The 15,035-nt window shown below is 37.0% G+C and overlaps 2 protein-coding genes across 3 annotated transcripts; one reads left to right on the top strand and one right to left on the bottom strand.

The window, feature by feature from the left end:
- The first annotated feature begins 602 nt into the window (after window positions 1-602).
- On the top strand, window positions 603-3,587 carry LOC121797863 (transcription factor HHO3-like). The gene is made up of 5 exons (XM_042196620.1): window positions 603-1,015; window positions 1,079-1,326; window positions 1,405-1,633; window positions 1,961-2,037; window positions 3,111-3,587. The coding sequence occupies exons 1-5, from the start codon at window positions 871-873 to the stop codon at window positions 3,435-3,437; spliced, it is 1,026 nt and encodes a 341-aa protein (XP_042052554.1). The 5' UTR covers window positions 603-870; the 3' UTR covers window positions 3,438-3,587.
- An 8,259-nt stretch (window positions 3,588-11,846) lies between these two features.
- On the bottom strand, window positions 11,847-14,001 carry LOC121797665. Of its 2 annotated transcripts, none has more exons than XR_006049936.1 (8): window positions 13,737-14,001; window positions 13,570-13,663; window positions 13,369-13,494; window positions 13,129-13,287; window positions 12,778-12,896; window positions 12,506-12,692; window positions 12,336-12,426; window positions 11,847-12,087 (listed from the first exon to the last, which is right to left on the bottom strand). XR_006049936.1 is itself a non-coding variant. In XM_042196308.1 (8 exons), exons 1-8 carry the CDS (start codon window positions 13,883-13,885, stop codon window positions 12,016-12,018), a joined length of 1,002 nt encoding a protein of 333 aa, XP_042052242.1. In that variant the 5' UTR covers window positions 13,886-14,000; the 3' UTR covers window positions 11,847-12,015. The 2 variants fall into 2 exon arrangements, 1 of the variants encoding a protein (XP_042052242.1); XM_042196308.1 differs by having other exon boundaries at window positions 12,501-12,692; window positions 13,737-14,000.
- Window positions 14,002-15,035: the final 1,034 nt, after the last annotated feature.

Raw genomic sequence — 15,035 nt, 5'->3', positions numbered from 1 at the left:
TAGATAAAATATGTACCAACAGGCGAAAAGAAGAAGGTAACGTATAACGCATGTTTTGAGATAAGATAAAGAGAATAGTATTTTCATGTTAATCATCAATTATAAATGTTTCATGCACGCATGTTCATACAACGTTTGACGATAAATTCATGTAAATCTAGCTATCAATATTCTCATCTCAAATTTTTTTGTGTTTTACATACATATTTTACCATATAGATTATATTTCACTCTAATCCGTCCAACATTTGGATAAGGTTGGGATCGAAAAAGAATTGCTGTACGTCTTATCTATACATGCTTTTTTACAAAGAAAGAAATCATGTTATTTTGTCAATTAATGTAGATCATACTATATTCTAGTATAGTTTGTAATTTCTATATATCCCGTATATGTATATGAGTAATATGCCTTGGCTTGTAACAAAGGAATGTTATTTTGTCAATTAATAAGAATATTCTAGTATTGTTTCTAATTTGTATAAATGTCGTATATACAGTTGGGTGGCGCTCTACCAAACCAGAAAAAATGAAGTCTTGTTCATGAAAAAGAGATGTTGATCTTATCTACAAATCTACAAATCTACAATGTCATTGCCAACCCACACATAAATAAGCAGAATCACCCTCGAATATTCAAACCTCCCCCACCTCTCTCTCCACTTTCTCTCTCTAAGATTCGTCCATATGCGACGCCGCGACCTCGACTCTTCCCCTCTCACCCTTAATTATACTAGTATTTGATGGAATTGGAATCTCTTTCTTGCTTTAAACAAATCTTATCACTTTCGCTTTGCTTTGCTTTGCTTATATATACGCCTAATCACTTATCCCTATATAGTATATCTTAGTATCTGCTAATGTAAAAAAATGGTGATTAACGGCCATAATCACAGTGATTTGTCGGAGAATATGCAGAGGTGCTGTGATTATATCAAGGCGTTGGAGGAAGAGCGTGCCAAGATTCAAGTTTTCCAACGCGAACTCCCTCTCTGTCTCGAGCTCGTCACACAAGGTATGACCAATCTTCTCATGTTCAATTTTGGAGTAGAATTTTGACAATGGGAAAAATTTGCAGCGATTGAAACATGCAGACAGCAGCAGCTGTCGGAAACGACGACCGATCACAATTTACATGGCCAATCGGATTGTTCGGAGCATACATCTAGTCACGTTTTTAAGGAATTTATTCCGATGAAGATGGGGGTTTCTCCCGATAGCGATGGAGAAGAAGAGGATTCGAAGAAATCCAAGATTAATGAGAAATCGGATTGGCTTAGATCCGTACAGCTGTGGAATCAAACTCCAGATCCACCATCCAAAGAGGTCAGTTTTTTTCTTAGAATTTGTTACGTGGGATTTTGCGAATTTGGATAGAGATTTGATCTTTGATTGATTTTTTAGGATTTGGATGTGAAATTTAGTGGGTCGGAGATGATGAGAGATGGCGACGCCGCATTCCATCCCTTCAAGAAAGAGAGGGGTTCGGCGGCCCCGGCATCCACCAGCTCCACGGTGGAGAACGGCGGCGGAGGAGATAAGAAGGAGGCGCAGAGAAAGGCGAGGAGGTGTTGGTCGCCGGAACTGCATAGGAGATTCTTGCAAGCTCTTCAACAACTAGGAGGCTCACATGGTATGTTTGATAGTATATCAAGATTTCTGCAAAATGCTAGTACTACTAACGTTCTATTTTAGTAATTGAGTCGTTTGTTTTGATCATAATTTTTTGATAAAAAATTGTGTTTTGTGATTAATTGGAGGAGATAAAAAGAAGAAAATAGTCTAGAAAATAATGTAAAAATTAAATGAGACTCAAAGGAAAGTGAGCAGTTCAAAATTCTATAGCATGAGTCAAGTAGAATAGGATGAATAGTTCTTTTTTTTAGTTTATTGCAATTATTGATTTAATTCGTGCTGGATGATTAGTTTTAAATTTTAATTTGCATTTTGGATTTTACAGTCGCCACGCCGAAACAAATTAGGGAATTGATGAAGGTTGATGGGCTCACAAACGATGAAGTTAAGAGTCATTTACAGGTTGGTGTTCATATTTTAATTACGAGGGAATATCATTTTTGGTCCACGAATTTTGTTAAAGTATCATTTTAGGTCCGTGAACTTTAAAAATATCATTTTAGGTCCGTGAACTATGAGTTAGTATCATTTGAGGTACTTTTTACTATTTCCAAGTTTTTTTAGACGAAAATACGCTCAATACCTTAAAGTGTATATATTTTTAATAAATTTATCCTATATTCATATTTTTTTATAAATATCTTTACAATATATTTTTGACAAATTTTCTAAATATAATTTGCCCTTAAATATTATCACTTAATTTTGTGACAGGCAAGTAAAATTGCATTTTCAATTTTTTATATTAATTTTTTTTAAATTGAATAAAGAACTTTCTTTAATAATAAAAAAATTAAATAAAGATCTTTTTATAAATATCTTTACAATATATTTTTGACAAATTTTCTAAATATAATTTGACCTTCAATATTATCATTTAATTTTTTGACATGCAAGAAAAGATCTTTATTCAATTTTTTATTATTAAAGAAAAGTTCTTTATTCAATTTTTAATTTTCTGAATTTCTTTCGCTTTTTTCAAATATAATTGGAATATAACATCTCTTAATGTGATGCCTTTTTACACACACGCCCACCGATTTTTTTCCTCTTTCTTTCCTACTTAAAACCTCAATTCACAACTATTTCAACATTTATCACAAAAAGAATACTCCATTGATTTGTCATAATTGCACTGCCATTGTTTTTTTTTCAGCATCAAACTTATATTCTATATAGAGAATATAAACTTTTCTTCGAAATTTAATGACCGCCCCACAGTAACTAATTAATACTAATATACAATAAATCACTTCATATTAATAGTAGTATTCCATAGGCTTCATAATGATAACTCAAATTTTATCCTACGTTTTGTAGACCATATAACGCAAGATTTTCATGACCTGTGACAATTGACAAGATATTAATTTCAGTTTAATATTTTTGATGATCATTCTATTTTATCTATTAATTTTAGCTACTATGAATAGAAAATATCTTTTAATTAATTAATAATTAATTATGGTCTACAGAAATATCGGTTGCACACGAGAAGGCCAAACTCCTCAGCTCATAGCAACAATGCACAAACACCTCAATTTGTGGTGGTTGGAGGATTATGGATGCCGTCGGAATACACTTCCACTTCGTCCGTGAAGGCGCCAGGTGGCGCCACCTTCGCTTCACCGCCACCACCCTTCCAAGAACCACTACCGTCGCCTAATAAAAGGCAACAAGTTAAGGCATCATCGCAGTCTAACGATGACTGCAGCTATAGTAAAGGAGGCGGCGCTCAGTCGTGCTCTGCGGCCACCTCCTCCTCCGGTCACACCACCACCGCGGTCTCACCGGCTTGCTAGCTTTCTCACTCGTAGTCGCTACTCGTGTGTCGGTTTTATTATAGAGTGAAATTGAGTTCGGATATTTTGTACATTTTTTTTGTGAAATTATAAATGTTTTGTAATGTTATGGTTAGAGCATTGCATTTTGACGGTGACAGTTATTTTGGACATTGAAGCCCATTTGTTGAAAATAATAGTGAATAAAAATCTTTTTTTCAAACATGAAAAGGTTGGGAAATTCACATATATTTGACCTACCAAACCATTCAAGTAATCAAATTAGAAAAATGATGAAATATGTTAGGTAAAATTCATGGTCAGTAGCCGTTAAGTGGTAATTCTAACCTGTGGAATAATCTATTCCTATGGGCTATGGAAGAATTTTCTTGGAAGCTAGTATAAATATATATATACGTTGTGGTGAAGGAAAAGGAAAATGGACAATTATGTATTTCCAAGATAAGGAATTAATATTCATTTCCAACTAAATTTCCATTCTTCATCTATGATTTAATTTAATAATCATTTTATGGGTCGTTACGAAAATTTTCAATTGCATGGGGCGGCTATGTTAAGATCGGAATATCAGATGGAAAATGATTTTAAAAATAAAAAGTATGTCGTGTGTTATGCAATATGTTGATTCTTCTATTTGAAAAGAAACAATTTAACATAAAAGATGGAATTTGTTTTATTGCCAACAAAAACTAATGGCGCTTAGGAGACTGTCAATGGCCCCAATCTAAGAATATTCTTGTGCACTATAAGCATATGCATTATTATTGTACATTAATTGAGGATTAGTGGCATTATTAAGTTAATAACTACTCCTCAATTGGAAATAATTAGCAATTAGAAATCGATGTGATTGTTTGGGTATATTCTTTATTTTACATTATCTTCTATACAGGAGATAGGAGCAGGATTTTCGGATCCCACGAGAATCTTGCCTCGTTTAAGATACGTACTAATGTTAACAACTAATTAGTACTACTATATTATATTAAATTCACATCTCGTTTGCCCCACTTAATAGGTGGTAAAATAAACAGTAGTCGATTTTGTCCCATTGTAAAGTACTCCACAAAGTAATTATCATGTATTAGTATTCACTTCTAAAAAGATAAATGATTAATTTTATCACATTATATATGTGTTTACTCGAAAATATCTCACCGTTATTTGAGTAATTACTAATATATAGTATACAAAATATCATGCAATTTCTGTCAAACAAAATCCATTTCCCCCTAACTTTAAAGTACTATCAGATCCAAAGATTTCTAAGTCAGATTCACACACCTTATCCAATATAATCTCAACATATTAAATTCTTACTTGTTTGATTAGAATAAGCAAAATGCAAATTATAATGTGGTGGGGTTGGGGGGGGGGGGGGGGGGGGTTTACCTTAAAACGACCCTTGGGGTATAAATTTGGCCAAATGTCTCTTGCATTCCGTAAAGGTACATATAAAATTCCTAAAAGGCATTAATAGATATCAAGATCCAATTTAAGGATGTCTACACAAAGCCATTTTTGGGAATTTCTTGTTGAAGTTTGGTTTGACCTAACTTCATGTATTAGTGGCTTATCTCTTCTAAGTCAACATTTTTTATACGCACTTTTCTTCCTCATTGCGCCAACCATATCCCTAAGATTCTTCTCACACACACACACACACACACACACACACACACACTTTTATTTAATTATATATTCATCCACGCTAATTGGATCCAGCTTCATGGTTGTTGATTCGTAAAATTTTATTAGGATTAATGAATTTGTCCTAAAGAATATCCTAGAATAATTATATGCTAAATGTGGGTGTTAATCTTGTTTTCTTCTTCGTTTAAGATAATGCACTTTATGCAATATGCATACACCTAAAGTTGGCTGTCATCAATGCTTATGTTATGACTGAGTCTATTAATATGGTGCATATTATATAATGAAATCTTATGTTTTGTACATCTTATGTGAAGATATTAATTGCTTAGTTGCAATTGGAAACAAAATCAGAGAAGAATGAAGTGAATCGAGTCATCCCAACTGAGAAGACTCAGCAGCCGTCCGATCAGATGAATTACTGAGGGATTAATCCTAGCCGTAGGAGTGTAAATTTGTTAGTAACCGTTAGCTTTGTAACGGTAGTTTAACAGGCAATGAGTGTAGCTTTTTCTTTTTAATCAATAGTATTTTCTCTCCAAGTTTTCTCTTCAAGATTCAATCACAAACACAACGCCAAGATCAACAATCTTCAACGCCTCGATCGACCAAAGCTAACAAGTGGCGCCGTCTGTGGGAATCGAGTGGCGTGAAGAAGGATTGCTCCAGAAAAGGATTCGATTAAGTTTTGAAATCGATGTCGATGGCCTCGCGATTTGAAGCTGAAAATTTTACCGGAAAGAATGATTTCGGTTTGTGGAGAATGAAGATCAAGGCGATGCTGATCCAGCAGGGGTTGGCGGATGCACTAGTTAAAGACGACCCGAAGCTAGTTCTCGATGAAAAGGCAAAGGTGAAGCGAGCGGAGGTTCTTGCTAAAGCGCACAGCGTGGTGGTGCTATCTATCGGAGATAAGGTCTTGCGAGAGGTTTCAAAAGAGACTACAGCGATCGGCATTCTTGAGAAGTGCGAGGAGTTGTATATGACTAAATCGTTGGCTAATCGTTTGTTCATGAAGCAACGATTGGAGGAGTATATTGGAGCAGTTGGACGACTTTGGGAAGGCGATCGATGATCTTGAGAACATCGATGTCACCATTGGAGAAGAGGATAAGGCGATACTCCTATTGAATGCCCTGCCAAAAGCATATGATCAAATGCGGGATGCGATTCTGTTTGGAAGGGAGGGGACTGTGACTTTGGTGCAGGTTCAGTCGGCCCTCAGATCAAAGGAATTGCAGAGAAATGGGAACAATGAAGGTGAGGCCGTTCCCGAGAGTTTGAATATAAGAAAATTCAAGGGCAAGAAGGGATTCAAGAAAGAGAAGGAGGCTATGAAGCCCGGTAGGAGCAACCAAAAGGAAACGCGTTCTTGTCATTGGTGCAAGAAACCGGGGCATCTTAAGCGCGATTGTTTCGCCTGGAAGAGAAAACAAGCTCAAGAAGGTGATAATCCCAAGCTAAGCTCTGATTGTGTTGAGGAACAGGAGGTCACTCATGCGCTCAATGTGATGAGTTGGCCTTGTGCTGAATCTTGGATCCTTGACTCAGGATGTAGCATTCACATGTGCCCAAATGTGGAATTCTTTGAAGAGATTTCAGAGGCACAAGGTACTGTGGTGCTAGGAAACAACCAAGTGTGTCAAGTCAGAGGAATTGGGAGTGTGCGGTTCAGACTTGATGATGGATCCACTATGATCTTAAGTGATGTAAGGTACATACCTGATGTGAAGCGAAACTTGATATCACTGGGGTCGCTTGAAAAAAAGGGGTGTTCATTTGGCTCTGTTGCTGGTGATATGGAGATTAGGAGGAAATGGGGTTTGGTGTTTAAAGGGAAAAGAAATGGTAGCCTGTATTATTTGTGTGGATCAGTGTTAAAGACTGATGCTCAAGTAATTGCTATTAAGGCAGATTCTATGGAAATTTGGCATTTGAGACTTGGACACCCGGCTAATGGAAGCATCAAGAAGTTGTTCAGGAGGGATGTGATCCAGGGATCTGCTGAAGGAACTGACAAGCCTTGTGAGGAGTGTGTTCTTGGCAAGGCCAAGAAGCTTCCATTTCAGAAAGGTAAGCACACCTCCACTGCTCCACTTGATTACATACATAGTGACTTGTGGGGGCCGTCTCCAGTATTATCTGTTGGGGGAGGGAAATACTACATGACTATAATAGATGACTACTCCAGGAAGATGTGGGTGTACATATTAAGGGAGAAGTCAGAGGCCTTCTCTAAATTCAAAGAATGGTGTTTGATTGTAGAGAAAGAAAGGGGTTGTGTAGTTAAATGCTTGAGAACTGACAACGGCCTAGAATTTCTGTCTAAAGAGTTTGAAAGTTTCTGTCAGTCCAAGGGAATTAAGAGACATAGGACAGTCCCATTGAATCCTCAGCAGAACGGGGTTGCAGAAAGAGCTAATAGAACTATTATGGAGAGAGTGAGGTGCATGTTGTTCACCTCAGGCTTGGACAAAAAATTCTGGGCAGAAGCAGTGTCTACTGCTGTCAAATTGTTGAATAAATGTCCTTCCTCTGCCATAGATAGTGACACTCCTGATTTAAGATGGTATGGAAGTTATGGAGATTATTCACATCTCAAGATTTTTGGTTGCAAGGTCTATGCTTATCTGAAACAGACCAAGTTAGATGCAAGGGCTCTGAGATGTGTGTTGTTGGGTTACCAATCTGGGGTGAAAGGTTATAGACTCTGGTGTTTGGAACCTGGTATGCGAAAGGTTATTGTGAGCAGAGATGTTGTGTTCGCTGAGAATGAGCTACCTTTCAAGAAGGCTGAAAAACCATCTGAAAAGACTGTTTACTCATCATCAGGTGCTGGAGTTGAGGAGGTGAATGGTTCATCAGAGTCTGAGGGATCTGATGAGGAATCTCCAGTGACTGTGAGTGAAGAATCTGATCTAGCTGGATATCAACTAGCAAGAGATAGGGTCAGAAGGCAGAATGTGAAAGCTCCCAGCAGGTATGCAGATTCAGAGATGATATACTTTGCTCTCTGTGTGGCAGAAGAATTGGATTTTTCAGAACCAAGTTCTTATAAGGAGGCAATGAATTGCAAAGAAAGAGACAGGTGGTTGAAGGCTATGATTGAGGAGATTGACTCTCTCATCAAAAATGGAACCTGGATTCTAGTGGACAAGGTGGAGGGCAGAAAATTGGTGAGTTGTAAATGGCTCTTCAAGAAAAAAATTGAGTCTGCTGACAATGAACAAATAAGGTTCAAGGCTAGGTTGGTAGCAAGAGGATTCACACAAGAATATGGTGTTGATTACACTGAGGTGTTTTCACCAGTTGTTAAACACACATCCATCCGGATCCTGTTGGCTGTGGTAGCAAGAATGAATTGGGAACTTGAACAATTGGATGTGAGGACAGCATTCTTGCATGGGGACTTGGAGGAAACTATCTACATGTCTCAACCTGAGGGATTTGTTAAGCCAGGGACAGAGAATAAGGTGTGTTTGCTCAAGAAGAGCATATATGGCCTCAAACAAGCAAGTAGGCAATGGCACAAGAAATTTGATGATCATGTGCTCAAGAATGGATTTGTAAGATCCAAATATGATGAGTGTGTGTATATAAAGAAGAAGAAGGGGGTTGCTGTTGCTTATTTGCTGCTATATGTCGACGATATGTTAGTGGCTGGGGCTTCACAAATGGAGGTGCAGAGGGTTAAAGATGATCTGGGCTCTGCATTTGACATGAAGGACCTAGGTGGAGCTAAGCGCATTCTGGGTATGAATATAGTAAGAAACCGTGAGAAAGGGGAGTTGTGGTTGAATCAAGCCGACTATATTTCCAGAATCATCAAGAGGTTCAGAATGGAGGACACTAAAATCACAAGAACTCCATTAGCTCAACATTTCAGACTGTCAGTAGATCAATCACCAAAGACGGATGAGGAGAGATTGGAAGTGCAGGATATACCATATGCTAACATTGTGGGGAGTGTTATGTATGCAATGATTGGGACTCGGCCAGATGTGGCTCAAGCAATCAGCTGCACAAGTAGGTTCATGAGCAATCATGGAAAGGAACATTGGTTGGCACTTCGATGGATACTCAGATATCTTAAGGGAGCTAAAGATATTGGGATTTTATTCAAGGCTGATACCAAAGAAGAAGCTGAGGTATTGAAGGGGTTCTGTGATAGTGACTTTGCAGGCAATGTTGACACAAGGAAGTCTCAGTCGGGGTATGTATTTACCATGTATGGTGCGGCTGTAAGTTGGAAGTCGACATTGCAAGATGTGGTAGCTTTATCCACAACTGAAGCTGAGTATATTGCTCTTACATCGGCGGTGAAAGAAAGCTTTTGGTTGAGAGGGATTGCTGCAGACTTCGGGGTGGAGCAGCAAGTCATTCCTATAGGGTGTGACAACAATGGTGCGTTATGTTTGGCGAAGCACCAAGTATTCCACGAACGTAGCAAACACATAGATGTTCGACTACATTTTGTGAGAGAAGAGGTGGAGAAAGGTAGGGTCAGATTGTTCAAAATAGACACGAAGGAGAACCCTGCAGACATGCTGACAAAACCGTTGGCAAGAGAGAAATTTGAACTTTGCTTGGAGTTGATTGGTTTACAGAGGCAGCCACAATTCCAACTAAACAATGAAGGTGGAGATTTGTGAAGATATTAATTGCTTAGTTGCAATTGGAAACAAAATCAGAGAAGAATGAAGTGAATCGAGTCATCCCAACTGAGAAGACTCAGCAGCCGTCCGATCAGATGAATTACTGAGGGATTAATCCTAGCCGTAGGAGTGTAAATTTGTTAGTAACCGTTAGCTTTGTAACGGTAGTTTAACAGGCAATGAGTGTAGCTTTTTCTTTTTAATCAATAGTATTTTCTCTCCAAGTTTTCTCTTCAAGATTCAATCACAAACACAACGCCAAGATCAACAATCTTCAACGCCTCGATCGACCAAAGCTAACATCTTAGTTACCTCAATCATTGAAGTAATCGTTATACTCATTACTTAATGAATTATGCCAAGCATATATCCATGGTGTGATTCTTATTCACGTTAATACACATTTAGTGTGTGTATGTGTGTTTCAATTTACCAAGTTTGGCCTTTTGCACCTCCTACAGCCAAATTGATGGTGAACTGTTCACTGTAGCAAACTATCTATATATGTGTATCAGTGTATGTGCTAACTCATTTTGGTATGTCACGCATATATACTCGTAAATGCTAGTCCGTATTTGTTATTTGGAAGTCACACGTTTTAATTTAAAATTGGAAAAGTTAGAGAATAAAATTAATCGATAGTATGATTGATAAAGAATAATATTACTCATCTAATTAGAGATGGAAAAAAATAAATAAAAAGTGAATAATTGTTATGGAAGATTCAAAATGAAAAAAAAAGTAACACTATTGATTGCGAACAAATACAATATTATTAATAGATACATCTTTTTTAGTACATGAATTATCCTAAATGGGCAAATTTAGTCCGTAACATTTCACAATATCTTTTGAGATCCATTAACTATAAGTTAATATAAATTCAACTACATTTTGACTATTTTCAATATTTTTTGGACGAAAATGCCCTTAAAGCCATGAATGGCAATTCAATCTATTACCCTCTTATTTTCATTAAAGTATGTACTAATTTGTTTTTCTTTCTTTATTCATCCACTTTCTTCTTTTTCATTTCCCTTTACCCTAAAGACATATATTAATTTATGCACAATGCTCCTCCACCACACCACAATATATTCAACACCCCTCTCTTTCTAACGAACATCCTTCCTCGTTCATGGCCCTTTCACTTGTCTTTGGAATTTCTTGTGGAAAGATTGAATTTTTAGGGAATCTTGGTTCAAGATTTTGGGTCATTGAAATGAGATTTATGATTTCTGAAGCGGCGATTTGTTTGGACTGAAATTTTGAATGGTACAAAATTACATATTTTAATGAAGAATAGAGAGAATTATATATTTGGGGGTCTTTATATTTGAGGTATTAGGGTATTTTAGGGTAAAGGGAAAGAATAAATTAGAAAGAAGAAAGGAGATGAAGAAAATAGAGAAATAAATTATATTAGTATATTTTAATAAAAAAAAGAGAGAGTAGATATATTGAAATGGCCTTCATTGCCTTGAGGTCTGAGGGTACTTTGGTTATAAAAATATTGAAAATAGCTAAAAAGTAGTTGAATTGATATTAGCTCATAGTTGACGAACCTCAAAAGATATTATGAAATATTATGGACCAAATTTGCTCATTTAGGATAGTTGATGTACCGAAAAGAGGTTCCCTCCTATTAATATTTATGTGTCTTTACATTTACAAGGCTCCCTTTAAAAGAAAATTTTAAAATCAATACAACTAACTATACAAGGCCCCGTCATAGATATATGGAATGAGAGTAACAAATTAAAATTGTTTATTGGAATAAGAAATATTATTACCGTTATTATTCAAAATATTTTTAAAGTTTTTATATTCTATTTTGAGTATACTGCTGGACATATTGTATGCAAAATAAAAAATTTAGTCCCATGTACTACAATTATTTGGAGGTTATTTCCTTTTAGATTTGTCATTTTTCCTTTTTTCTTGTTTGAATTACACCCACACTCACTTAGGAAGTTTGTCCCCCACTTTTTGACTTGAAGTTTTAGAAATAATTTGCATCTACTTCACCTAATTATCCCTATATTTGTATCACCTAATTATCCCTATAGTTTACAGTCTGTTTAATTAGTATAGAGTGATATGATCATAAAAATAAAAGTATGATATTCTGAGAAAAATTGTGCATCACTTACACTCTGTTTTGTAATGCTAGGCCCCAATTACTTTCTATCAAGAACAATTGGTAACAGTTTCTAACTATTTTAGGGCTGGTGCAATTTGAACTTAGAAGTGTTGTTGGTGGATGCTGATCAAATTTCCAGTGGTACTCCAGGTTTAGGCTCTAGTACCTTGGCATCTGGTAGCTCTTTCATAAGAAGTTCCTGCATTTATATACAAGAAGGAAAATAAGATTGCCCCTAGAAAAGAATAAAGATTTCTTTTGACAAAGATATTGACAATCTATAAAGTTCCATTAGTTAGTGTGAACTACAACTTTTGATTCTGAACTAACATGATGCACTAGCAATAGTGTCTATAGCTCAATGACATTTATGTTTGTGCATTCATAATCATACCACTTGTTTCAAAAGAAATAAGGATTTTTTGGTTGAAAAGGAAGAGAAGATACCTTGAATGATTGCATAGTCCCTTCAGCCTTGATGATACTAGTAAGAGCCCCTTTGCTGTCAAGTTCCCCGTTCCTCATTGGGACGATAAACCTACGATATATAGAGAAAGAGATATCAATATCCACATTATGACATGCTGTGCATATCAGCACAAAGATGTATACTTTGCCTGCAGCAACTTTGCAAGGCGAACTGCGTCTTCCTGGCCAGAAACCAGCAAGAAATATGGCAGAAGCTGCTTTATAACAGGTGTGATGACTATGTCAGCTCTCTCCTTCCCGACTGACTCCTCGTTGAAGACGCAGTGTGGTTCATAATACAGTGTCACCTTGCCGCTGGGAGAGGTCACAAGGTAGCTGCACGACGTGTTGTTTGTGAATAAACGTGTGCAAAGATAGTAGGGGTACTACTTTAAGAGAGATTCTAGAGCTAAAAATGCACCCATTCTCAGGCCGCTGCCAAGGAGGGCCTAAAACCGGGCCTGCAGTAGCACGGACTTTCACTGATGAGCCGTCCTTCCCTTGGATCTCCGAGCCCTCACCGGGCTCTAGATAAGTTACCTATATTTTTACATCCAAAAAAATCAGCATGTTACAGCATATTGTGGACATAGTTGGAACCATTTATACAGTAGTATAATATTGTGATATGCTAGAGCAGCTAGATAACATTCTTTTCCCAGAATTGCAACTTCAAGTACACCAAATACACACAATCTCTTCCCTAAAACAACATTTTAATCCGCATTTCAACTAAAGTCAGGCAATAGATATTGAACAAAACTGAACTCACATTGGTGAACAGAGGATCCAAGAGTTCTTTAGCATTAGGAGTTGAGACAACTCTGAGATTTGGCAGCTTCTGAGATAGGGGCTTAAGAGTTTTCATATGGCAGTGATCATCAAGGCTTTGTGTGATTAGTAAACAATCTATTTCAGGAAGATCGTCGAGCTGCACTAATTAGCAACACCATCATTTATCAACTCACAAGCACAAGAAGCATTAACAAACATAATTCCCAAATTTTAATACCTTGAAGTTCTTGATGAATTTCTTGGCAGCATCATATAACCAAGGGATTCCAAAATCCAAGTTCCCCACCAAGATTGGATCAACCAATATTTTTATTCCTCCCACCTCCCATATCCAACTATTCCCCTAATCCAAACCACAAACCTCCATCAGCCAACCAGAGAGATAGAGAGAGCCAATATCAAGAAACTAGAATCTCACCTCCAAATAAGTGAGTTTGAAAACATCAGTCTCTGAATCGTTAGATTCCATCGCTTTTTCTTCTGAAACTACAGCGCAAACCTTCTTATTTAACCTGTAATATAACCACATGGGCACAAATTCCACTCAATTTCGAACTTAGAATAAACACACACACACACACAAACCTTGGGTTTGAGATCTTGAGTGAATCAGAGTTGATTGGAAATGGAGTTTCTTGATGGGAGGCGAAGTGGGCTGTTGCAGATGGGTGCAAGGGCTTTCTAGTACATGGTTTGCAGGTGAAATAGTGCAGAGAATTGCACTGAGCAGCCATTTTCGCACTTGGATTCAAAATGGGATCTTTTCTTTCTGATCAATATTCAATTGAGTCTTCCTATGTTTGTTATTAACAAAGTGAGAGTGAGTTCTTGATTTAAGGTTGTTTATCAAAGTAAGGATGTGATAGTCCAACGCAGTTAACGGCGTAAAATGTAAATTGATTGGTGGCCCAGATGTTCCCAAGTGGCAGATAATTCAACCCCAAAATCAAACAAAAGTACGGGATTTTTTGTTTTCCAACCAGAGAATTCCAAATCTCTAGGGAAGACAAGACAAGATAGATTTGTGGAAACTCATAACTACCTTGAAAGTTGAAACGGTTTTTGTTACAAAACACTCCCCACATTTCCCCCAGAAATGAGATATGCACTGATTTTGGGACTTATTTACAATTTGAAAACTAGTGCTCTTTCCCATTTCTGGGATTGATAAGGAATGAGACTTAAAATCTTTACACCTTTTGAAGAGGGAAATCATTTTTGTGTTCATACTTCCTTAGCATAGCATCCAAGATCATCCACAGCCTGTCTGAAAATTGATCTCCAAGACTATTCCTTTGGCATGCTTTTCTCATGTCTGACAAGGCTTGACAAACAACTCTGATTGCAATGCTTATTGTATCCTGTTCATGAGGCACTCTGCGGTGTATTGGAGGGATTTTCACTCGTGCAGCGCCTTTCAGCTCGACAATGTACTCCTTTGTAGACAACAAAGATGAGATCACCTTAGTTAATTAGCTAGCCATTATCATTAAGGTCCAGAGAGAGAAGTATCAATAGTTTCTTTACAATGTGAAATTGAAGCCAGTTAGATGTGGTGCGACGAATTAAAGATCCTTGGATTCTCTGGTTGTGGCTTGTAGCACTCCTTCAGCTTCAACCAGAAACTCTTTATAGCTCATTGATGGATTCCTCGATTGCTCTACGCTTTGTGCTTGAGCCCTTTCAGAAGGTGTGCCAAAAGCACATTCTAGCATTTTCAAGCTCGAGGAAATCTGTCATCTGACAACTCTACATAGCATTAGCATAACAACTTAACAAGATTGGTTTTTCTCTTTTCATTTTATGAAAATCAAATCATATATAGGTCACAAAACAAAAGCGTGTAAAATGGGAAACAACTTACACGGTTTGACTTCAACTTCG

This window comes from Salvia splendens, chromosome 4, assembly GCF_004379255.2.
Source record: "Salvia splendens isolate huo1 chromosome 4, SspV2, whole genome shotgun sequence".
Lineage (NCBI taxonomy): Eukaryota > Viridiplantae > Streptophyta > Magnoliopsida > Lamiales > Lamiaceae > Salvia > Salvia splendens.
The sequence above is the reverse complement of the archived record's forward strand: the minus strand, read 5'-3'. Positions and strand labels throughout refer to the sequence as shown.